Source organism: Canis lupus, chromosome 32 (genome assembly GCF_003254725.2).
Source record: "Canis lupus dingo isolate Sandy chromosome 32, ASM325472v2, whole genome shotgun sequence".
Classification (NCBI taxonomy): Eukaryota; Metazoa; Chordata; class Mammalia; order Carnivora; family Canidae; genus Canis; species Canis lupus.
In genome coordinates, this window is record NC_064274.1 from 29,779,882 (window position 1) to 29,806,530 (window position 26,649).

The 26,649-nt window shown below is 36.5% G+C and overlaps 1 protein-coding gene and 1 long non-coding RNA gene across 3 annotated transcripts in view; one reads left to right on the forward strand and one right to left on the reverse strand.

Moving 5' to 3' along the window:
* Positions 1-18,926, forward strand: part of SEC24B (SEC24 homolog B, COPII coat complex component) — a 94,851-nt gene extending 75,925 nt beyond the window's left edge. For both annotated transcript variants that reach the window (XM_025465896.3, XM_025465897.3), the window contains 13 exons: positions 756-874; positions 1,253-1,308; positions 1,550-1,756; positions 4,236-4,359; positions 4,785-4,943; positions 5,576-5,749; positions 6,390-6,500; positions 7,952-8,127; positions 8,734-8,871; positions 12,962-13,066; positions 13,904-13,996; positions 17,691-17,794; positions 18,034-18,926. In XM_025465896.3, coding sequence (XP_025321681.1) covers positions 756-874; positions 1,253-1,308; positions 1,550-1,756; positions 4,236-4,359; positions 4,785-4,943; positions 5,576-5,749; positions 6,390-6,500; positions 7,952-8,127; positions 8,734-8,871; positions 12,962-13,066; positions 13,904-13,996; positions 17,691-17,794; positions 18,034-18,148 — 1,681 coding nt within the window. In that variant the 3' untranslated portion in view covers positions 18,149-18,926. The remainder of the gene's footprint in view (positions 1-755; positions 875-1,252; positions 1,309-1,549; positions 1,757-4,235; positions 4,360-4,784; positions 4,944-5,575; positions 5,750-6,389; positions 6,501-7,951; positions 8,128-8,733; positions 8,872-12,961; positions 13,067-13,903; positions 13,997-17,690; positions 17,795-18,033) is intronic.
* On the reverse strand, positions 18,126-25,621 carry LOC125754192 (uncharacterized). Its single transcript, XR_007407772.1, has 2 exons — positions 24,253-25,621; positions 18,126-19,391 (listed from the first exon to the last, which is right to left on the reverse strand). It is a non-coding gene; the product is annotated as an uncharacterized LOC125754192 (long non-coding RNA).
* Between the last annotated feature and the right edge of the window lie 1,028 nt (positions 25,622-26,649).

The window sequence follows — 26,649 nt, forward strand, 5'->3', positions numbered from 1 at the left end:
GGGCTGGATCTCATGACTTTGAGATCATTGACCTGAGCCAAAATCAAGTGTCAGATGCCTAATTGAGCTACCCAGGCCCCAGAAATCTTTGATTATTTGATCATTTCCTTTTTGGTTTTGATTTTTTTTTTGAAGCTTTTATTTATTTATTCATGAGAGACACAGAGAGGCAGAGACATAGGCAGAAGGAGAAGCAGGCTCCCTGCAGGGAGCCAGATGTGGGACTTGATCCCAGGACCCCAGGATCATGAGCCAAAGTCAGACGCTCAGCCACTGAGCCACCCAGGTGCCTCAGTTTTGGTTCATTATTTGAACATGGTTCATTGTTCTGAAATATTAGCTCTAGGGTAGGGCTGTCCCAGTGGCTTAGCGGTTTAGCACCGCCTTCAGCCCAGGGCATGATCTTGGAGACCCAGGATTGAGTCCCATGTCAGGCTCCTTGCATGGAGCCTGCTTCTTCCTCTGCCTGTGTCTCTGCCTCTCTCTCTGTGTCTCTCATGAATAAATGAATAAAATCTTTAAATATATATATATATATATATATATTAGTTCTAAACATGTTGGTTTCATCTGAAAATGGGATGTTTTATCCTTGGTCTTCTCTGATGTATGTTGGTTTAGGGAAGAATAACTTTCTGTCCTCTATGAAAAAGCACGTGTAATTATTCTTAGACTTAGTTTACTATCTCATTATTTTTTTAAATAAAATATGTTACTGAACACTTTGAATTTGAAATTGTCCTTTTTATCCTTAGGCTTCCTGGAGATTCACGAACAAGAATAGGATTCATGACCTTCGATAGCACTATTCATTTCTACAATTTACAAGAAGGATTATCACAGCCTCAAATGTTGATTGTGTCTGATATAGATGGTAAGCAGTAAATAAAGTCTAAGTATAGATTTTGGAATTGAGGCTACTTTGACAGTATATCCTGTCATAATGATGTAAGGATAATTTGGTATACTTTGATATTTGTTTCAAAATACTTTCTTGGAAAAAAAATAATAGTTTCCTGGAAAATACTTCATTCTACGTTTGCTGTGCCTTTGTGTGTACTTACACATGTACACACACATGTGAAATATATGCAGAGTGTACATATGTATATATACACATATACATATATATTTAATAAAGCAGTATTGTGGTACCCATTATACATATGGCCTGATAGAAACTAAGATTTTTAAATTGATGATATTCTTTTGACTTGATTTATCTGTTCATTAAAATATGTTTTCCCTTTAGATGTTTTTCTACCTACACCGGATAGCTTACTTGTGAATCTGTATGAAAGTAAAGAGGTGAGAGAGGTTTTTTCTTAAAGTATGAAAATATTTCTGTATCTCAAATGTTTACTAAAATCTTTAACATTTGTTTACTTGATATATAAATACCGGATAAACAATGTACATAGTATATCTGTGGACTCGTTGGTTTACGGTCCCCCAAGATAGAGTGATATATATTATACTCCAGAATGTTTTAAAGAAGAAAATTGCCTTACATTCTCAGTAATTCACCTTTTAATCTTTGTTTCCCCAGCTTATAAAAGACTTATTGAATGCATTACCGAACATGTTCACCAATACGAGAGAAACACACAGCGCCCTTGGTCCTGCGCTTCAGGCTGCCTTTAAACTAATGTCTCCAACAGGTGGCCGTGTGTCTGTATTTCAGACACAATTACCTTCCTTGGGTGCAGGACTTCTGCAGTCCAGAGAAGATCCCAATCAGAGATCAAGCACAAAGGTATTGTATATTTGCTTTCTCTGTCATATTTAAAGATGGTGGTTTGTACCTTCATAGACTGTGATTCATTCTATGAATCTGTTCATTCTTCTATTTTTCTACTCTCAGTAGTAAAAAAATCTGTTGAGAAAGTTTAATTGAATTAGCGTTTTAGGGGGATCCCTGGGTGACTCAGTGATTTGGTGCCTGCCTTCGCCCTAGGGTGTGATCCTGGAGACCCAGGATTGAGTCCCACATTGGGCTTCCTGCATGGAGCCTGCTTTCTCCCTCTGCTTGTGTCTCTGCCTCTCTCTCTTTCTCTCTCTCTCTCTTCTCTCTCTCTGTCTCTCATAAATAAATAAAATCTTTTTAAAAAAAATGAATTAGCGTTTTGGGTTGTTTTATGACTCAGTTTGCAGGTCGAATCCTTTCATTTTACAGATGAGGAAAACAGATTAAATTTGCTAAGGGTTAAATAACTAATTGTAAAAGATGGGACTTGATTTTTCTGGCTGCAGTGCTCTTTTTTTTTTTTTTTCACTTAAAGATTTCTTTATTCATGAGAGACACAGACTGAGAGAGAGAAGCAGACATAGGCAGAGAGAGAAGCAGGCTCGTCACAGGGAGCCTGAGGCAGGACTCCATCCTGGATCCCTGGATCAGGACCTGATCTGAAGGCAGGCACCCAACTGCTGAGCCACCCAGGTGTCCCAAATAAGCTTTCAAAAATAAAAATAAAAAACATGTTTTAGTAGATATCAAAGTACTTGATTTATTAATTGCCTTCTAGCTACTGAGTAGTTGTCTCCAGTACTTTCTCTGAGGCTGAATATTACTTGGGTTTTACATGAAGATTTTCTCAGAATATTTTAATCCCTCATTTCAAATAATAATGAACTAGAATAATCATTTTTGTGTGTGTATAAGTTTTGTCTGACCTCAAGGAAATACTATCACAACTAATTATGAGTATGAATTAAATAGTTTTAATAGTGCCGTAAATATTTAGCCACATAATCAGTTTTTCCTTAGGAAAAATTCCTAGAAGTGAAATTATTGTGTCAAAGAGTATAAACTTTATTTAAGTTATTAATGTATTTTACTTGGGTTTTTTATCAACTGTACTCTTAAGGACTCTCAAATCTTCTAGCCATCATTAAGTATTATTGCTTTTTTTATTCTTTACCAATTTGTTAGAGAAAAATATTTTACTTTTTATAGAAACTGCATTTTTAAGTTACATATCAGAAAAAAATCTAATTTTAAAATAAATTGGGGCAAGTGTATGTTTTAAATTCATCAGGTACAGCTAGCATGCAGTTCATTAAGCCATTGCAGTCCATTATAAAATACTGATGGGTTTTAAACATAGGAAGGTAGTTATGTGAGGAAGCTAGTTATGTGTTACTGAAGTCTTTGATGCAGTTTTGTTTTGTTTTTCTCATTTAACTTTTAGAACTATTCTTTTTTTTTTTTTTTTTTTTTAAAGATTTTATTTATTTATTCATGATAGACACAGAGAGAGAGAGGCAGAGACACAGGCAGAGAGAGAAGCAGGCTCCATGCACCGGGAGCCCGACGTGGGATTCGATCCCGGGTCTCCAGGATCGCGCCCTGGGTCAAAGGCAGGCGCTAAACCGCTGCGCCACCCAGGGATCCCCTAGAACTATTCTTTATCAGCCTGGGACTCAAAAAGTTAAATACCTGTTCTGATTTATATATTCATATCTGTGTGAACTCTAATGTACTAATCATACACTATGGTGTATGGAAGATTGAAACATTTTATTATGCAATGTAGCCTAGTAATTAAGAACTTGGAGCCTGGCTCTTGCATTTTTAACTCTTCTTTGGTGCCACCTTCTCAGTTCAAGTGTCCTTATACCAATAGAAAAAAACCTTCCTTAATCTATGACTCTTTCTCATATTGTTACAAACAGTATACAATAATGGTTAAATCACTCACTCTGGAGCCAGACATGTCAGGTTTATAGTCTAGCACCACTCAATAAATATGTAATTGGTTGTTACTTAATCTGTTTTTTGCTTCAGTTTCCTCATTTGTAAGATGTAGGTAACTTAAGTTATATAAAATATTTCAAACAGTGCTTTTTAAGTGCTTTATAAATGTTAGCAATGATTATTATTCTTAAAAGATCTGTGCCAACTACCTAGACATTTAAAAAGCTTCCTTAGTTTGATGGGTGGCCCCAGGTGGCTCAGCAGTTTAGCACCACCTCCAGCCCAGGGCTTGATCCTGGAGACCCGGGATCGAGTCCCACGTCAGGCTCCCTGCATGGAACCTGTTTCTCTCTCTGCCTGTGTCTCTCTGCCTCTGTGTGTGTCTCTCAGTAATAAAATAAATAAAATCTTAAAAAAAAAAAAAACTTTCTTAGTTCGAGAGGAGGACAATGGTTATCCTCTTCATTATTATAAGAGATGTAGAAATATGTGCATAGTGGAAGGTTTCTAGCTCTTACTTTATGACCTGTTGACTTAGGTTGTACAACATCTTGGCCCTGCAACTGATTTTTATAAGAAACTGGCTTTAGATTGCTCAGGGCAGCAGACTGCAGTGGATCTGTTCCTTTTAAGTTCACAGTATTCTGATCTTGCTTCTCTAGGTAAGGAGATATCCTCATGTTTATCCGTTTACATAAATGTTTTTAGCATACAGTCAAATCTAAACTCTTTATTAAGAGTTCTCAATATTTGGGGGGTAAAAAGCATGTGAATTATATAGATAATATATGTGAAAATGACCAGTAAATCGTAAAGCACTATACACATCTAAAATGCTATTAGTATTTAAATCTAATTCCTTTATCATTCTGCTTAATAATAAACCTTACCATATATACACGTATATGTGTTTTCTCAGATTTCTATATTATCCTTATTTTGACAGCTTAGATTTTCTCATTGTGACAGTTTTTTTCATGACATACACTCTACTTTTGTTGGACAAGTAAGATATTACTGGATGTTATTACAAGACATTATAGAATATTGTTTCTGTAGCTAATATTTTTTCTATTTCTCTCTGAAGCTTGCATGTCCAAGTACTCTGCAGGGTGCATTTATTATTATCCGTCTTTCCACTTTACTCACAATCCTTCACAAGCAGAAAAGTTACAAAAAGACCTAAAACGGTATCTCACAAGAAAAATTGGATTTGAAGCTGTTATGAGAATAAGGTGTACTAAAGGTATGAAATTATAAAGATTATGCTTTATATTATATAATATATAACATTATATATATATATGTAAGCTGTTTTTAAAATATATAGTTATTGAATAATCATTGCCCAATTCTTTAAGTAATTTAAATTAATGAGCAAAAGTAATGTTTGCTTTATTAGGAAGAACCTAAGAGAAAGCCATAGTGGAGGTGATTTTAGAATGGTAGGGAAGATAGTAAAGGAAAATTGTCTGATAAATGAACTTTGCCTCATATTCATTCAGTTAGTCTTCAGTTTACCTCAGTTCTATGTGAATGTTTGCTGGAGGGAATTTCCTCCCTAATTTTAAGTCTTAAGCGAGTTGTACAGTACCCATCATTTGTTTTATTTTATATATTAGATCTTCGTCTGACTTCAGATCACATAGAGAAAATATAAGATCAGTTATCAATACAAGCTAAATGTCTGCTTTCTCTTTTATATAACCTGCATTTTTTTTTCTGAATTGGTATTTTAGAACCTCTCTTAACATCCCAGTTCTACTCCCCAGTTATCCTTTTGATTCAAAATCATAGACAGTTTTTACCTTAAAAAGTAGCTTTAGCCCGAGGTAAAGATACTTTCATCTTTTATAACAAATTTTCTCTTCCATATAGGTCTTTCAATGCACACTTTTCATGGAAACTTCTTTGTCCGTTCCACTGATTTGTTATCCCTTGCCAACATCAATCCTGATGCTGGATTTGCAGTACAATTGTCAATCGAAGAAAATTTGACAGATACTTCCTTAGTGTGCTTTCAGACAGCCCTATTATATACATCAAGCAAAGGTAATATTAATAGATATGAAATGTAATTAGCAATAGTTTTCCCTTCCTTTTATATGCTAGGGGAAATGGGGAGAAAGAATGAACCAAAATAGTGGGAGATACATGGAATTTGCATTAGTTAATCAAATATATATGTTCTGTTTTTTTTGTTTTTCTTAACTCATTTTTTAATCTTTAATACTGTTTTTGACTCGTTGAAGTCCTGTATTCTCAGGATCATATGTGTCTGGTAAACTTATGCCAAATCCAGCTATGCCATCTTAGCATTTTTTTTTTTTTTGCCCCATGAAATAAAAAATTTTTACATAGCATATAAGGCCCACATTAGTTATTTGACAGCCAGGTTTTCTGACATTTTACTCTGTTGAATATAATTTAGAATGTTTGATATTAAAATAAAAACCAGAACCTAATGTTCAACATATATAAAATATAGTATATGTTCATGGTCTACAGATTTAGAAAGTGTTTTGATTTTCTTTAAAACATATTACTTGTAAAGCATTTGTTTTTACATTTCAGAGTCCTCCTAGTGATTTAATCCAATCAAAATAGTAATTTGAATGTTTTGACCTGTTTGCTTTATTTCTCCCTTGGCCCAATGTGTTTTGCAATGACGTTGATTCATTATTTCATATAGGTGAGCGAAGAATTAGAGTGCACACGCTCTGTTTGCCAGTAGTGAGTTCACTGGCAGATGTATACGCAGGAGTGGATGTACAGGCTGCCATCTGCCTTCTGGCAAACATGGGTGAGTAAAAATGTGAAAGAACAGGTGAAATATATTTTTCTATCCTAAAAACTGAAACCAGGGCATTTCTTAACCCTAGAAATTCCTTACTTAGAAAGTATATGTGTTTTACATTTTCATTTACAGCAGTGTGAATTGAACTATTCTTATATTTCTTACTAATTCATTAGTTTAAAAATCTTCTGGGGGATTCATAATCAGTAAAAACCGGTAACAACCCAAATGTCCTTCAGCTGGTAAATGTATGAACAAACTTTGGTATATCCATATGATGGAAATGAAACTCACTAATAAAAAGAAATGAATTATTGAGATATGAATAGATATGGATGACTCTCAAAGACATGCTAAATGAAAGGAGCTAAGCTTCAGAAAGACTATATACATACATTCATATGACATTCTGGACAAGGGAAAATTATAGGGATGAAGAACAAACAGATCATTGATTATGAGGGTTAAAGATAGTGGGAAAATTTTACCATAAAGGGGCAACACCAGTGGATATTTTGGGGGTAATGGAACTGTTGTGTATTTTGATTGTGTTAGTGATTATATGGCTGTGTGTTTGACATATGATCACTGTACAGTTATACCCCAAAACATAAATTCTATTGTATGTAAGCTAAAAAAAAGAATAGGGGAATCAATGTAACACTGACTATTTTATTTTCAATGAATTTTCCTTTGGGGCATGAAATGAGCCTTATTTTTCATGTAGTCTTAGAGAAAAATGGTCCTTATTACTCATTTTGGGAAAAATTATTATAGCATTTACTAAATTATCCTAGTTTTTTATTATTTTATATCTATATTTCAAATTCAGTATATTATAGCGTTGTTTTTCAATATAACTTTATTTTTTAATACTTGGGCACAAAAAAAAATACTTGGGCACATCTGTAGGTTATTGCTAGTTTAATAAAATACGTACTTAGAAGAAAATAAGTCTCACACTGATAGCTGGCTCTTCAGTGTCTGTGTGAGAGCCTATGTTCAATTGCCCTCTTTTTTGTTGTTGTTGACCTAGAAATGCTTTGACAAAGATTTCAGAGCATCACAGGGATAACTCAGATTGCAGAACTTAAATTGTTTATGAAAAAAAATGATACTTTATACATGTGACTTCTACTGGAGCTTTCTCAGATGTAAATGGTTGATATACATTCTCTAATATCAGTAGCAATTCTTTTTAGAGTTAGAGAGACCAAGACAAAAAAGATCCAAAACAGCCTAAATCTATTCTGATTGTGAGAATTATTCAGGTTTATTTCACAAAAATTGTATAATCAGCAGACACTTGCAAAGTGAAGGGGCAGGTGAAATGTATTTTTCTATCCTAAAAACAGAATTTTTGTTGGCTTCTTATATAATGCATGTAAATTTTACCCCTTATCACATTCATTGGAATCTAGTAATTAAAACACATTTTCATTTTGATTGCTTTCTAGCTGTTGATCGATCCATCTCATCAAGCTTATCAGATGCAAGAGATGCCTTAGTGAATGCTGTGGTGGATTCATTATCTGCATATGGCTCAACAGTCTCAAATTTACAGCACTCTGCACTGATAGCACCCAGCTCCCTCAAGCTCTTTCCTCTCTATGTTTTGGCCCTTCTCAAACAGGTAGCTCTCTGTACACTGTCAAATTTCATAAAGTCTTCTAAAACTCAAGGCATAGATGAAGAAATGAAATCCAAGTTCCCTGGGATTTTTAATATTTAACTAGATAATTTTGCAGCTGAGCATTGGAAAAGTTCTGAAAAAAGATCAGTGGAAAATTAAAGTATATAAAAACATGACTCTCATGAAGCCATATGTTCTCACTCTTTAATATGTGGGAGCAGCTTGAATAATGTGCTTATAGCACACTTTTAGTTTATATGTGCTTCTGGAAAGAGACTCTAAGGAAAGGATTTTTTGTCCATCAGATATCTTTCCAAGTCTCAGGCACTGTAATAGTTGTTATATATGCATTGTCTTATTTAATCCTTACAGCAGCCTAGAAAAGCATTTTTTTCTCTGTTTTTCTTGTAATGATAATAAAGCTTTCAGAAGCTAAGTAACTAGTTCCCCTATCTATGTATTGAATGTCAGAGCTAAGAATTTAATCCAAGTCTGTTTTGAAGGCCATGGTTTTTCCATGACTGTGGTGGTATATGTATTTGTTTTGATGTTTGTCTATATTTATGGTTTTTATTTTAAAAATATGTGGGTTTTTTTTCTTTGTAGAAAGCATTTAGAACCGGTACAAGCACACGCCTGGATGATCGTGTATATGCCATGTGTCAGATAAAGTGTCAGCCACTTGTTCATCTAATGAAAATGATTCATCCCAACTTGTACAGGATAGACAGATTGACAGATGAGGTATAATTTTTTGTGTGTGTTTGAAATTTTTAAATTTAAATGTATTTGAATGTCTTAATTCTATAGCTAAGGTGCTAATATATTAGTAACAATTTTTTTTATATTTAATTTATTTATCATGAGAGACAGAGAGAGAGGCAGAAACATAGAGAGACAAACAGGTTCCATGCAGGGAGCCTGATGCGAGACTCGATCCTGGGACCCCAGGATCACGCCCTGGGCCAAAAGCAGGTGCTTAACCGCAGAGCCACCCAGGCATCCCCCTAGTAACAATTTTTTTACGTCTGCTTTTCCCTTATGGTAGTAATACATTAAATAAGGATACTACCTATGGATTTGGTTGAACAATAAGGCTATCAGATACTATCTATGGTCATTTACTGAGTTTTCAAAAATATGGGAAGTAATTCACCTTGCGGATTTGGTTATAATATTACAAAGCTAAGTTGTAGAATGGCCACTTCCATGTATATTTTATAGAGATTGTTCTTTATATGATTGAAGTACAATTTTTTTTGTTTTGTTTTTAAAGATTTTATTTATTTATTTGAGAAAGCATGAGTCAGGGGAAAGTTGTGGGGGAGGCAGACTCGCCCCTGAGTAGGGACCCCAACATAGGCCTTGATCCAGAACTTTGGAATCAAGACCTGAATCATAGGCAGAAGCTTAACCAACCGAGCCACTCAGGCGCCCTGGTTTTTTTGTTTTTGTTTTTGTTTTCAATTCCAGTGTCATTAATGTATAGTGTTATATGTTAGTTTCAGCTGTATAATAAGGTGGTTCAGTAAATCTATGCATTACTCAGTGCTCATAGTGATAAATATACTCTTGATCCCCTTCACCCACTCCTAACTCACATCCCCTCTAGTAACCACCAGTTCTCTTTAGTTTAGAGTCTGGGTTTTTTTTTAGTTTTTCTCTTTTCTTTTCTTTCTTTTCTTTTCTTTTCTTTTCTTTTCTTTTCTTTTCTTTTCTTTTCCTTTCCTTTCTTTTCTTTTTTCTTTTCTTTTCTTTTCTTTCTTTCTTTCTTTCTTTCTTTCTTTCTTTCTTTCTTTCTTTTTGTTCATTTGTTTCTTAAATTCCACATATGAGTGAAATCATACAGTATTTATTAATCTTTCTGACTTAACCTCACTTAGAATTATGCCATTTATTTATTTATTTTTGTTTTTAGAATTATACCATTTAGATCCATCCATGATGTGGCAAGGTTTCATTCTTTCTTATGATTGAGTAATATCCCATTGTGTGTGTGTGTGTGTGTGTGTGTGTGTACACACACACACCACTTTTTCTTTATCCATTCATCTGTTGATGGATATTTGGATGGCTTCCATACTTTGGCTATTTTAAATAATACTCCAATAAACATAGGGATGCATATATATTTTTGAATTTGTGTTTTTGTATTCTTTGGGTAAATACACAATAGTGGAATTACTGAATCATATGGTAATTCTATTTTTAATTTTTTGAGGACATCTCCATACAGTTTTCCCCAATGGCTGTACCAGTTTGCATTCCCACCAAGTGTAAGAGGGTTCCATTTTTCTCCATATCCTTGCCAACATTTGTTGTTTCTTATGTTTTTTATTTTAGCCATACTGACAGGTATGAGGTGATACCTCACTGTGGTTTTGATTTGCATTCCCTGATGACAAGTGCTGTTGAGCATCTTTTCATGTGTCAGTTAGCCATCTGGGTATCTTTGAAGAAATGTCTGTTCATATCCTCTGCCCATTTTTAAATTGAATTATTTGGGTTTTTTGTTGTTGAATTATATAAGTTCTTTATATATTTTGGATATTAAACCTTATTGGATATATCATTTGCAAATATCTTTTCCCATTCAGTAGGTTATTTTTTTTGTTTTGTTGATTGTCTCTTTTGCTGTGCAGAAGATTTTTATTTTGATGTAGCCCCAATGGTTTACTTATGCTTTCATTTCCCTCACCCTATGAGACCTATCTAGAAAACTGTTGCTATGGCCATTGTCAGGGAAATTACTGCCTGTGCTCTCTTCTAGGATTTTTACAGTTTCAAATCACACATTTAGGTTCTTAATCCATTCTGAGTTTACTTTTGTGTACAGTATATGAAAGTAGTTCAGTTTCATTCTTTTACATGTTGCTGTCCAGTTTTCTCAACACCATTTGTTAAGGAGCCTATCCTTTTCCCATTGCATGTTCTTATCTCCTTTGTCAAAGATTAATTGACCAAATAATTATGAGTTTATTTCTGGGCTCTTTATTCCTTTCCAATGATATATGTGTCTCTTGTGCCAGTACCATAATGCTTTTTATTACTGTGTCTTTGTAGTATATCTCAAATCTGGGATTGTGATACCTCTAGTTTTGTTCTTTTTTCAAGATTGCTTTGGCTTTTGGGGGTCTTTTGTAGTTCACATACATTTTAAGATTGTAGTTCATATACATTTTAAGATTATCTGTTCTATTTCTGTGAAAAATACTGTTGCTATTTTGATAGGGATTGCATCAAATCTGCAGATCACTTTGGGTAGTATGGACATTTTAACAATTTGTTCTCCCAATCCAGGAGTATGGAACATCTTCTATTTGTGTCATTTTCAGTTGATTCCATCAGTCTTTTATAGTTTTCAGAGTACTGGTCTTTCACAGCTTTAGTTAAGTTGTTCCTAGGTATTATTTTGTGTGTTATAAATGGAAATGTTTTCTTAATTTCTCTTTCTGTTACTTCATTATTAGTATATAGAAATGCTATGGGTTTCTGCATATTGATTTTGTGTCCTGCAAGCTTACCAAATTCGTTTATCAGTTCTAGAATTTTTTGATGGAATCTCCAGTGTTTTCTATGGAGAGTATCATGTCATCTGCAAATAGTGAAAGTTTTACTTCTTCCTTATACCAATTTGGGTGCCTTTTATTTTTGTTATTGCCATCTGATTGCTGTGGCTAGGACTTCCAGTACTATGTTTTGTTTTGTTTTGTTTTTTAATATTTTATTTATTTATTCATGAGAGACAGAGAGAGAGAGCGAGAGAGAGAGAGAGGCAGAGACACAGGCAGGGGGAGAAGAAGGCTCCATTCAGGGAGCCCGACATGGGACTCGATCCCGGGTCTCCAGGATCACGCCCTGGGCCGAAGGCAGCGCTAAACCGGTGAGCCACCCGGGCTGCCCTTCTAGTACTATGTTGAATAAAAGTGGTGAGAGTGGACATCCTTGTCTTGTTCCTGATCTTAGGGGAAAAACTCTCCGTTTTTTACCATTAAGTTTGTGTTAGTTGTGAATTTTTCATATATGGCCTTTATTATGTTGAGGTATGTTCCTTCTGATCCAAGTGCAATTTTTTATATATATATATATATATATATATATATATATATATTTTTTTTTTTTTTAAAGAATTTGTCTATTTATTCATAGAGACACAGAGAGAGAGGCAGAGGAACAGGCAGAGGGAGAAGCAGGCCCCCTACAGGAAGACCGACATGGGACTCGATCCCGGGTCTCCAGGATCACACCCCAGGCTGCTGGCAGCGCTAAACCGCCATGCCACCAGGGCTGCCCCCAAGTGCAATTTTGATTGTACTATAAACCAAATCTGGTGTCCAACAGTTATTTTTAATATGCAAATATGTAGTGTCTTTTCTTCCTTGCATTAAAACTCTACTCTTTGGAATCTTCTGTATTTTGTTACTCGAGAAATGTAAAAATGGAGCTTGCTTTGCAGCAGATTTAATAGTCATACTTTTAACATATCAGATCCCAGAAAGGAAGGAAGTGGACAGATCATTTTACATATTCATGGTTTTATCTTTGTTTTTTAAAGATTTCATTTATTTATTCTAGAGAGAGAGCGGGGGGAGGGCAGAGGGAGAGAGAGAATCTCGAGCAGAGGCCCCATCATGTTTTTATCTTTGTGATTTGAATACATTTGAGTGTCTTGATGCTACAGCCAACGTGGTAAAGTATTACCAGTAATTTTTTGCATCTTACAAAATTCTCAAGTGTCATTTTTCAGTATTTCATAAAGAGCTTGTAGCCTTTGTGTTCCAGACTATGATGATAGTTACACAAACTCATTCCATCTCTCTCTCTTTTTTTTCAGGGTGCAATACACGTTAATGACAGGGTTGTACCTCAGCCACCTCTTCAAAAATTGTCCGCAGAAAAACTGACAAGAGAAGGTGCTTTCCTTATGGACTGTGGCTCTGTAAGCACCCTCTACTGTTAAAGTTCAACACTGTTCCAGCTGGCAAAAGGAGCAACACGTACAGGGTCCAGCTTTATTATCATAGATCAGGCAGTGAAAGATAGAATTAGGAATTGAGAGGCAATAAACTGGTACCTGGCACAAGAGATCAATTGATTTTAGACTTTTCTAGTTGGATATACTTTTATTATCATAGTTATTTATTATCATGGATTATGTATGCTTGATAGAAAAGTAAAGAGATAAATTCTGTCTTTAAGGATTTTATCATCTAGAATCATAAATTTCAAAGGTACCACAGGAGTCCATCAATTTCAACTTCTATGCATTTTCTGAAATGGCCATTAATGATTAGGAGTTCAGGCAAAGTCACTGGGCGGGATCATGGTGAAGGGTTTCACAGTGGTCAAGATGGCTTCATAAATGCTACCTTATGAGCAAGTAAAGGGCGGGTGAGGGAGAGCCTATTAGTTAAAATACACAGACAGCAATCAAACAAGTGGATAGGAGATAGAGCAAGTCAGTCAGTTATCCTGGCTAACGTACTACCTTTCTATTGGGGAAAAAAGTAAGGAAGGAAGGTGGTAAAATGTATTTTGTGGGAAGTCTTGAAATTTAAGCTAAGAAGATGTGAACCACTTTAGATTCCTGGATACAGATTCCAAATGTACCAATTAGGGCTTCCTAGTTGGAAATTAGTGATAACCCCCTTCCTACTTTAGTTGAGATAGTATACTTTACCTCTTTTATGCTTGATAATTTTGAGAAAATTGGCTGTAATAGGTTCCTGATTAGGGAGTCTTAATATTTTATTGTTTGTTTTTTTTTTCATTTTAGGTTTTTTATATTTGGATTGGAAAAAGCTGTGACAATAACTTCATAGAGGATGTACTTGGGTATCCTAATTTTGCATCAATACCACAGAAAATGGTCAGTGGCTCTTATAGTTTTAAGGTTTTGTATGCTAAAATTTTTAGTGAGATAAAATTCACATACATTTCACCACTTTAATTATCATAAAGTATATGTATAACTGATTAGTTTTTACTGTATTCACAATTGATACAATAATCACCAGTATCTTAATTTCAGAGCATTTCTATCCCCCCAAAAAGAAATTTGTATTCCAAATTCTCCCCTCCTGCTTTCCCTTAGCAACCACTAATCTACCTTCTATCTCTATGGATTTGCCTGTTCTGGACATTTCATATAAATGGAATCACATGTGGCCTTTTGTGTTTGCTTTCTTTCACTTCTCACAATGTTTTCAAAGTTCATCCATATTGTTGTATGTATGAATACTTCATTCTTTTTTTATGACTAAATAATAATTGTACCATTATGCTACATTTTTTAAAAAGATTTTATTTATTCATGAGAGACACAGAGATAGAGAGGCAGAGACACAGGCATAGAGAGAAGCAGGCTCCACGCAAGGAGTCCCATGTGGGACTCGATCTCAGGACTCCAGGATCATGCTCTGGGCCAAAGGCAGGCACTCAGCAGCTGTGGCACCCAGACATCCCTATGCTACATTTTTTTTTTCCTATGCTACATTTTTAAATCCAGTCCTTCATTCATGGACGTTTGGATTGCTTTCACTTTGGGGCTATTATAAATAGTACTAGTATGAACAGTTTATGTGCAGGTGTTTGTGTGAACTTATGTTTTCAGTTCTCTTGGGTATAAACCTAGGAGTAGAATTGTTAGGTCATATGGTAAACTCGGTTTAATTTTTTGAGGAACTGCCAGCCTGTTTTCCAACAACTTTAACTTCTGATTTAAATTATTTTGCTGATAATGAACATAATTTTTTCAGTGGGCCTTTATTGTATGTATATTAACCAATATCAAAGAAACAGGATTCTAAAAATAATTCTATATTTCATTAATAGGAACAGCCTACATTAACCAATACCAAAGAAATAGGATTCTGAAAATAATTCTATATTTCATTAATAGGAAAGGCCTAATTTATCACTGGATATTGTTAAATATGTCCTTCCTCCTGAAATAATTTAAAGTCAGTATAACTTTTATCACATTCTGCTGTTATTTGTTTTTTTAATTTTACATATTAATTCCAGAGTTCACTTTTAAGATTCAGCAAATTAAGTTAATAAGGAAAAGTTTGAAAAGAGGCAAGAATGTGAGCAAACGAGAAAAAAACATATGAAAAATAAGTTCTAGGGCAGCCCCGGTGGCCCAGGGGTTTAGCGTCGCCTTCAGCCTGGGGTATGATCCTGGAGACCTGGGATCGAGTCCCATGTCGGGCTCCCTGCGTGAAGCCTGCTTCTCCCTCTGCCTGTGTCTCTGCCTCTCTCTTTCTCTGTGTCTGTCATGAATAAATAAAATCTTAAAAAAATAAGTTCTAAATAAAATAGTAAACTAGTTTAGAAGCTGTAGTTATTAACATTTCTATGTAGTAAAATAAATAAAGCCAAAAGACACAACAAAATCAGGAGGTTATCTGAAGCTCAGGACTGAAAAAGGGCTAATTTTTCTAGTATAAAAAGTTGTCTTACAAATCTTTAAGAAAAAGACACCCTGGTCCCCTCAGAAAAAAAAGGAAAAGAAAACTGGGCAAAGGATTTGAATAGGCAATTTGCAGAAGAGAAGTATAGTAGTAGCTATATGAAACAATGTTCAGCCTCACTCACAATTAAGAAAACAAAATAAAATAACAGTAAATAAAGCTTTTCTGTTCAAATTTTTTTTTTTTGCATACTCTATGTAGTTTACTATTAATTTGGCTTTGGAAACTTCATTGTAAATAAATATACAAAAATACGTATTTATATTATATAACATATTTATTAAATTTACAAAGTATAGGGATCCCTGGGTGGCACAGCGGTTTGGCGCCAGCCTTTGGCCCGGGGCGCGATCCTGGAGACCTGGGATCGAATCCCACGTCGGGCTCCCGGTGCATGGAGCCTGCTTCTCCCTCTGCCTGTGTCTCTGCCTCTCTCTCTCTCTCTCTCTCTCTCTCTCTGTGTGTGTGACTATCATAAATAAATAAAAATTTTAGAAAAATTTACAAAGTATATTTATAAAAATATATAAGAATAGACTTTTATAGATCTTTTAAAAATAATCTCCCATATAGTTTTTAAATATATTTACACATGTTCTTTAAAATTCCTCACCTTTAAATTTTTTTTTTATTTTGATTCCAGGTAATTAACATACAGTGTTATATTAGTTCCAAGTATACAGTATAATGATTAAACACTTCCATACATCACCTGGTGCTCACCGTGACAAGTACACTCCTTCATCCCCGTCACCTATTTAACCCAACCCCCCACTGTCCTCCCCTCTGGTAACCATTAGATTGTTCTCTGTAGTTGAGTCTCTTTCTTGGTTTGTCTCTCTGTCTCTCTTTTTCACTTTGCTCATTTATTTTGTTTCTTAAATTCTACATATGAGTGAAATCATGTGGTATTTGTCTTTCTCTGACTGACTTATTTTCTTAGCAGTATACTCTAGCTCCAGCCATGTCATTGCAAATGGCAAGATTTCATTCTTTTGGTGGCTGAGTAATATTCCACACACCATCTCTTCTTTATCCATTCAGCAGTCAGTGAACACTTGGACTGTTTCCATATATTGGCTATTGTAGATAATGCTGCTATAAACATCAGGGTGCATGTATCCCTTTGAATTAGTATTTTTGTATTATTTGGGTAAATATTCAGTAGTGTAATTGCAGGGTCATGGGGTAATTCTATCTATTTTTAACTTTTTGAGGAATCTCCATACTGTTTTCCATAGTAGCTACACCAGTTTGCATTCCCACTGACAGTGTAAGTTCCCCTTTCTCCACATCCTGTCCAACATCTGTTGTTTCTTGTGTTGATTTTAGCCAGCCATTCTGATAGGTGTGAGGTGATATCTCATGGTAGTTTTGATTTGCATTTCCCTCATGGTAAATGATGATGATGAACATCCTTTCATGTGTCTTGTTGGCCACATGGATGTCCTTTGAAACAGAGAATTCTCTGAGAATGGCTGTTACTAAAAGAGGATGGAATCTATAACTGTTGAGTAAATTTGGAAATTAATGATAACCCCCTTCATTTGCATGTTTTCTTTAGATGGAACTAAAAGTGCAACATAATACCAGTGACCTACTAATCATTGTATATGTTTTATTGACTTACTCAGAAAAACTGTAATATGCAGGTAAAATATCTGTGACATACTTATCATTAAACATGTGTTGGAGCACCCAGGTGGCTCCGTTGGTTAATCATCTGATTCTTGATTTAAGTTCAAGTCATCATCTCTGGATTGTGAGATGGAGCCCTGCACTGGGCTCTGCACTGGATGTGGAGCCTACGTAAGATTCTCTCTCTCCCTCTCTCCTTCTGCCCCTGCTTGCGCATGCATGCACACACTCTCATTCTCACAATCAGTCATCAATAAACACATGTTTTATTAACTTATCCAGAAAGATATAAACATATATGTGAACAATTTAAATTTTACTCATTTGGTTGCTGCTTTAGGTCTGGAAATCGAGTGCTGGCAGGTAGTGGGAATGAATCATGATTCAGTTCTAATATTGCTACAGTCTGTGAGAAAGGAAGTAATTTCCTAATTATATTACTTTTACCAGACACATCTTCCAGAGCTAGATACCCTTTCATCAGAAAGAGCGAGATCCTTTATAACTTGGCTGAGAGACAACAGACCATTAAGCCCAATTCTTCACGTGGTAAAGTAAGTACTTCTGTAACTTAATTATCAAATTGTCTTATTCCATGCAGTCTGTGTGAAACTGCTTGTCTTCAGAGCAAATTTTAAATAGTATTATGAAAATATATTCTAATAAGAGAATGCTGTTAATTGATTAATATCCCCTATGTTCCATTTTCCTAAAGCCCCCGTGTATTAGTAATTTTTAATGTATAATTATTCTTTATAAGAATGTGCATTTTTAAACACTTTTCCTTTTTCAGAGATGAGAGTCCTGCCAAAACGGAATTTTTTCAACATTTGATTGAAGACCGAACAGAAGCTGCATTCTCTTACTATGAATTTTTGCTTCACATTCAGCAGCAGATTTGTAAGTGAAGTGGAATAAAATTGAATGAGAAGAAAAAGATCCATAGCCTAGGTAAAGCATAATCTGTCAGAGAAGCACGTAGGATATTTGAAATGAAAGCATTTGTTGTTCCAAGACAGAGTGCACAGCATAGCACCCAGAGGCTTTGGCAAAAGGGAAAGGGGAAGAAAGAACCTGGCAGATTTTCTTCAGCCTGAATTCATGGTAATGATGATGCTGTTTCACCAAGTATATTTTGAATTGATTTCTTCACATTTCCAGTAGTGCAGCAGCACAGTGCTCTGTTCATTGCAGGCCGGCACATCTATGTAGCTGTGTGGAATGATGTGTCATAATGGCAAAGTAGATGAATTCCTTTTTCTTATAATTAATATAACATTTCTGGACTCGAACTCTGACAAGAGATGCCAAAAGGCAGTGGTACCGTGTTACTTGTTTATATGAATTACTTTTTAACAAGGAATGATTTGTATTCATGAATTCAATATTTTCCCTGTAAAAACAATAGCATTTCAGAACATGAAATATAGAAAAATATATATAATGTACATAAATGTTACATTTGTAAAGAAAATGTAAAAATGTAACTACAAAATATGAATTGCTTAAACTGTGCTGCATTGTTGGATGACAACTCTTTTTGTCACAGTTAGAGAATGAGGTTGACTAATGCATATTATGAATTGAGTCCACAAAAGAAATACAAAACTCTTTGTAATTCTGTTAAATCTTTTATGTGGATTTATTTATGATCAGCCTACTAATTAAAAATATTTTGCTTGACAATATTTGGTGGTTTTTTTGTGTGGGGGGAGAGTGGGTGTTACTTTTATATATAGGATATATTGAATTTACTACTTGCATTTAGTAGTATTTGAATCCATTCGTTTTTATAAGTTTGTGGACATTACCAAGTACTTATTCTGTTTGTATTCTAAAAAACCAATGTCACTTTTAAAATACATACGAGTATTAACTAGGTAAAATTTTAATTTGTCTCTCTCAGTTAAATTAGGCATTTTTTTTCTGTACATTCATAGCAAGAAAATTTTCACACCACATATGACCATTTTATTCAGTTGGCTATTAAGATTACCATCTTGGGAGATCCCTGGGTGGCTCAGCGGTTTAGCGCCTGCCTTTGGTCCAAGGCGCGATCCTGGGGTCCCGGGATCGAGTCCCGCGTCGGGCTCCTGGCATGGAGCCTGCTTCTCCCTCCTCCTGTGTCTCTGCGCCTCTCTCTCTCTCTGTCTATCACAAATATATAAAAGTAAATAAATCTTTTTAAAAAAAATGATTACCATCTTGAATTTTGAGAGTGATTTTATTCTAATGAAAAAAATCTTTCATTTACTAACAGCTTATTTGCTATAAAAACAATTAAAGATATATTAGATCTGTTTTATAACTATGAAAGTCCCACCAATTAACTTTGAAAGGAAAAAGGTTCTTGGTATGTGTGGTGAGGGATTTTACCAGTTTTATATTTGGTGGCTCTCTTTTCTTTAGATAAAAATAAAAGTACTCTCTCACATTCCCTGATGGAAATGAGAGGTTAAATGACTCACTCTAAATGACATTACTAATTAATGACAGAGCTAATAGTAAATCCGAAATGTTCTTCCCACCCACCACCTACTCTTCATCCCACCCTCACTCCCCAGGACTGTACTTGTCTCTATACCATGCTGCCTACAGCAAGAGTGAATCCTATTGAACATTAGGAAAAACTACAATACTCTTAAGGACAACTGAATACTGTAATTTTATAACAAAAAAGTATCATGTTTCTATTTTAGGAAAGGCAAAAATCTTTTGTCTGGATATTTTGTTTTTCATTCAATAGATATTTTTAAGCACTTAATACTTGTCAGAGTTTGTTCTAGGCGCAAAACATAAAATCCCCATTTTCACAGAGCTTATAGTTTAGAGTACTGGTATGGAGGACTGGGGAAAAGATAATACATGTCAGGCATAATGAATGCTACAAAGAAAAATAAAGCTATATAAGGGAATCAAGAATGCTGTTTTTGATAGTAACCAGGGAAGGCCCCTCTGGAAAGGTGAGAGCTGAGCAGAGACGTAAACTCACATGGATATCTGGAAGAAGAGCCATCCCAAGTGGTAGGTGAATGTGGAAATTACCTTAAAAGGAAAGGTGCACAAAATGGGAGATGGATAAAGAAAAGTTAATGGGCTTAGTTAATAGTCTGTAGGTCCTGGTGAGGTCAAAGGGCTGTTAGAGTATGGATAGAAGAGGGAATGAGCTAGAAAGATAAGTGGTGTCGGTGTATGGTATTCTGCCTCAAATCATATTCACCACTTGGATAGGAGGTTGACCAGGGATATCTTTTTTTTTAAGGTTTTATTTATTTATTCATGAGAGACACACAGAGAGAGACAGAGAGAGAGGGAGAAACAGACTCCCTGTGGGGAGCCTTGTGGGACTTGATCCCAGGACCTTGGATCATGACCTAAGCCAAAGGCAGACATTCAACCACTGAGCCACTCAGGCGTCCCCAGAGAGATATATTTTCTTTATTTTTTAAAGATTTTATTTTATTTATTCATGAGAGACACAGAGAGAGAGAGAGAGGCAGAGACATGGGCAGAGGGAGAAGCAGGCTCCATGCAGGGAGCCTGACACAGGACTCAATCCTGTGTCTCCAGGATCACGCCCTGGGCCGAAGGCAGCGCTAAACCACTGGGCCACCGGGGCTGCCTGAGAGATCTGTTTTGAAAGAGTATCCCAGATGATATGAAAATCTTCCTAATCCCCTATTAAAACCATTATTGAATAGAAACATACAATTCAATTTATAGAAATGTTGTTTACATGCTACTTTTACAGAGTACTTCTATAGAACAAATCAAGTGTGGTCCACAAATCAGTGGAAAGGGATTCTGTTTTTTATTTATACATTATGTGTGTGTGCAAAAAAACTATTTGAAAGGTGTCTGTAGATAGGAATCTGTTGTAGTCGACATGCATGTATTAATTAGCAACATGTAATACTAAGAAAGCCATGAGTCTTCTATTCAGAGTAACTTTTGAAGATATTGAAAATATCTTCAAAGCCAAATAATAAATAAATAAAGCTGAAAACAACATCATAGATACTATCTAGGTAGAATTTCTGATAAGTGAAAGAAGAGTTTAAGGGAGGAAAAAAAGCACTCAAAAGCCTTGCCAAATGAGACAGAGACCTTCTAAAAAATAAAAGTGGTAGGTAGATATTTTAGGATTCACTCATTTTATATCTCTGAATTCAGAGATAGAATATGTATTAACCAGAAAATTGGGCCTCCTCTTCATTTCTGCCTTATACTACCTATGAGAGCTGGCACTTGAGGGAGGAAGGTAGTGTGACTGGAGGACACAGAGGTTATTAATGCATTGCCTTCTGATAGGCCACAGGCTCATCCAAAAGTGAAAGCCTTTTCTTTAGGTTCCATTATTAAACGATGCATAGTTAATGTAGATTTTCATGTCAATTTGGAGGCCAAAAAGCGTCACTATTAAAACCCAGCAAGCTAGTTTTTAAAGATTGTTAAAATTTGTATTCACATTTGTAAACAATCATAAATATAAACCAATGTTACTAGAGTTTACTTGAGACTCTACTTCCCTTACGAAACTTAGTTCCCATGCAAGGTTCATAATTTTGCAAAAACTCTCCAAAAGTACAGATAGTGTGCCACACAGAATCTGTCAGACAACTGACAAGCTACCCTCCAGCCAGGACTCAGGCATTTACTTAGGAGTGCGTCATCACTGTTGGGAGATGTTCGTGGGTTTTGCAGCTGTTTTTGCTTTTCATATAACTTTATCTTAGGTTGGTAACCATTTAGGTTGTTGATAAATTTGATCAATGTATAGTAATGTGTATATGCTTATTTTTACACTCTTAATTTCTAGTTTTCTGTAACTACATTTTTTAATACATTTTTGGTACACAATAGACATGAAATGATTATCCTGTCATTGCTAAGATAGAAATATGTATAACCTACACCTCTATCTAGCTTGCAACACTTTATTGATGATATAGCTAGTATATATGTGCTAATATAAGTAATTCGTAAATAGAGGTAAGTGCAATATAATAGGTTCTTTTAAAGTTAATAGCCTGTGGCCTTATAATATTAAATCATATGCTTAACCTTAATCTTTTCCTTAGGAATAAATAATACGTTAGGGTGCCTGGGTGGCTCAGTGGTTGAGTGTCTGCCTTTGGCTCAGATCATGATCCCAGGGTCCTGGGATTGAGTCCTGCATCACACTCCCCGCAGAAAGCCTGCTTCTCCCTCTATGTCTCTACCTCTCTCTCTCTGTCTCTCATGAATAAGTAAAATATTTTAAATAAATAAATAAATAAAATGCATATGTTCCTCTCAATTCTTTATTATATAGAAAGTTTACTTTAAGGCATAATTGTATCTTGGGTTTTTTAATACTTAACCCATCTCACAAATAGCCAAGACTTTATCCTAGGACAGGCTCCATAACAGGAACACATTTACTTAATTAAATGACTGGAAAACTGATTAGCCTTTCTTACAGTGGCGTCATTTTACAGTGGCCCTTGAGAAAGCAAAGCTGTAAAACACTACTGGTTTGGAAAGCCAGTTCCATTTTTTGTGGAGATTGTTTTCTGTATTCCAGTATCTTTGGAATCTCTCCTTCTGGACTTATATCTTATGACTTGCATAGTAACGATAGGAAATGCCTATTAACTGTTGAAAGGGAGTAGTCTTACTAGAATGCAAGATATTGTGCCTCTAGACTCTTCCTTAATTAACTAATAGAGACTGATAAGTAATTATTTGCTCAGTCAAGAATAACCAGGAGAGGGGCGCCCTAAGGTCTCAGTGGTTGAGTGTCTGCCTTTGGCTCAGATCATGATCCCAGAGTCCTGGGATGGAGTCCCACATCAGGCTCCCGGCTCCCCGGAGAACCTGCTTCTCCCTCTCCCTTTGTCAGTCCCCCTGCTTGTGTTTGCTCTCTCCCCACCCACCTGCCCTCCCTGTCAAATAAATCTTTAAAAAAGAATAATGGAGAAATGAAGTAATAAGTCGTTTTAGGCAAGAAGGGTCAGAGCTTAAGGCAGAGTTCTTTAATAGCTAGGATTCAGAGTTTTATGTCCCCAGGAAAAACAGGGTCTGAAAGGGTGTTTTTCCACAAAATGTAGTGAAGCTAAATTGCCTTTGTAGAACTCATGGCAACTTTTGGGTCATACTCAGGGAAAAAAAATGGGAACAGAATTGATGTGGAGAATGGGTGGGAACGAGAAGGAAACCTCTGAGAGGGAAAGAAGACTGATCCATCATAGGAGCTGCCCTTCTTTCAGGTCCAGAGTTTGCGCCTGCTGCTACCCTTACTTGGAGAAAACCCTTTGACCCCGTCCTGGCTTCACTCATGGAGCCCCACCATCTTTCAGAACTCAGCCTAAACATCACTTCCTCCCAGGCCTGCGGCCTTTCCTGACCACACTCCTGTCTCGTTGAGAAACCCCTCCCGTGTGTTTCCAGACCACCTTCTGCTACCCGTGTCATAGCCCCTGCCATGCGGTGCTAACCGGTGTTCTCCCTTAAAGTAAGGCCACTCTGTTGTGCCCACCCTCACCTCCACGCCACCATGCCTGGCACATTGTAGGCACTCAGGAAATGTTGAACCAATTTTAAATGATTCTAACGTAGGAATAAATAAGTTGTAAACCTGGAAACAAATGTAAAGAAACAGGCTCTGGAATAAAGAAGAAACATACACTATTGTGCTGGGTTTAGGTAGAAATTGAAAGACGGCCTGAGAGAATGGGAATGGTGCCCGAGGGTGGATAGGAGCCACGTGAAAATTCGGGAGTGCACCCACACTCTCAAGTTTCAGGAGGTTCAGTGGTCTGGAGCTTCGTGCCAGATTCCCTCCAAACAAAAAGCAAGTTGCTGCTCTTGTGTCACTTTCCACAACACTGTACAATACTTGTGGTTTTGGGGGGATCTTGGAAGCCACGTATCCTCCATTTCACTGTGCTGCTCTGACCCATTTACCAAGTAACCCATAAATAAGGCTGAGTGTCTGCAGTGCAGTCAGAGCCAACAGACCGTTCCTCACCAAGTAGGCCGCCGCGCAAACAGCTCCACTGCTTGGGCTCTGTTGACCTACGGATCCCATCAGAGTGTCTACGACAAATACAAATGCCATATGCAGGCGCAGGGGAGAATTACAGACCTCTCTAGGGTTTTGGAGCAGCTGTATCTTCTGAAAAAAAAAAATTTAATTTTCGTTTTGAAAACGGCTCCTAGATCGCTGCTGGACTGTCTACTACAAGATACCAAGTGCCCTTGTGACCTGAGCTGACCAATGTGGGCATGCCCAGCTGTAGTCTACCATTAAATGAAAATGTGTGTAAGCTACCAGGCTCAGCTGATCCCAAGGTAAGTGTCATGTGCAGGTGGCTCTGACTCGTAGGGTAGCTGCTCCTGCTGCATTGCAACTTTGCCTCACTTCATATCTATGACTTCATGAGGTATTTCCCTAGGACTAGTTAACTAAGGAAGAAAAAAATTTGAACCTGGGCCAACTGGACTGTTACAGTATTAGTCTAGTGGTGAAGGGAAATCCTCTTTATGATAGGCAGGATTCAAGCTGTCCATTTTTCTACACTGAGATGGCCAAGAGGTGTAGATCTGTACAGCTTCCAAGGCAGTAGCTACTGACTAGTTAAATGGTAGGGGACTTGGAAGGAACAAGATTGGAAATTGATGACAAATCGGTTTGGAGACCTAGTATGTGGATAAATTTCATAAAATGGACACAGAGTGAGAGGATATTTGTATTCCATATGAATGTACACCAAAGGCATCTGCAGCAAAACTGTCCACCTCAATCAGGTGAATGAAGTGACCCATCTGTGAACGTCGGCCTTTTCCTTAAGCGCCCTAATGTTAGGCTCAATGGCTTATGTACAAAGTTGCCATATCTGGGAGTATAGAAGCTATACATGGGCTAAATAAATAGCTACCACCACTGTATTCCTAACCTGTTTTCAGCTGAGACTTACTTTGCTTTCTCAACGTGGCATCATTTCTTGGGAGACAAAGCAGCTACCCGGTAGCAGGTTGATTACACTGGACCTTCCCATCATGGAGTAATTTGTCATCAATGGAATAGATACATACTCTGAGTATGGTTTTCCTGCCCTGCCTGCAGTGTCTCTGTCAACACCACTATCTGTGGGCTTACAGAATGCCTTCGTCATCACCATGGGACCTCCACAACATTGCTTCTGGTCAAATCTCCCATCCCATGGCAATATAAGTATGGTAATGAGAATTCACTGGTCTTGCCACACCTGTCACCTCAAAAAGCAACTGGCCTGATAAAAAAGTAGAATGCCCCACCAAAACTGTCCTACAAGATGTAATATATGCTTTAAGTCTGCAACCAAAATTTTTCTTTCATTGCCAGAACACACAGGTCTGAAAATCAAGATTAGAAGTGAGAGCTTTGAAAAAACAAAAAACAAAAACAAAAACAAAAAAAACAGAAGTGAGAGCTTTGCCTCCTAACCTATTCCACAGAATTTTGGGGTCTTAGTTCCCAAAGGCAAGATGCTTCCAATGTGGGGGTCGGGGGGAATGACACACAATAATGTCCCCACTGAATTAGAAGTTATGACAACCATCTGGCCATTTTACTTCTTATACAAACAACCCAGATGGGGAGTGATTCTTATTGTGAAGAGGAATTAATCTGCTGCTGTATACTGGGGCAGGGAGGTCTCTTACTGGGACCTATTGGATTTTTCAGGGAGCCTCTTAATTGGATTTTTCAGGGAGCCTCTTAATATTTCCATGTTCAATTCTTAATGGAATATTATAGGAACTCATTTTTAAAAGGGAGTGTCGGGAATCCCTGGGTGGCTCAGCGGTTTAGCGCCTGCCTTTGGCCCAGGGCATGATCCTGGAGTCCCGGGATCGAGTCCCACGTCGGGCTCCCGGGATGGAGCCTGCTTCTCCCTCTGCCTGTGTCTCTGCCTGCCTCTCTCTCTCTCTCTCTCTCTCTCTCTCTCTCTCTCTCTATGTCTATCACAAATAAATAATAAATAAATAAATAAATAAATCTTTAATAAAAAATAAAAGGGAGTGTCATTGATGACCCAAACTCTCCAAAAGTTAAAGTATCTGTCTCCTACTAGGTAAAGAAAGCAAACTGCATTCTATACTGTAATGAATAGAAACTGGAAAATGATCTGAGAGGTATAGTGCAAACAAATTTCAGTGAAAACTCAATTCTAGCCCTGGAGCTGTCACATTACATTAGACCAACTCTAGTGGAAAAAATAGGGTTTGAGAGCCAAAACACAGAATTTGAATTCTAGTCTTTCTTGTAGCTGTGTGATCTGGGATAAGTCCCTAAACTTTTCTGAGCCCTACTAGAGATAATTCTGTGCTAAAAATCTTGTGGGAATTTTATGGTATAAATGTGTAAAGTTTTCTGTGTAACGCC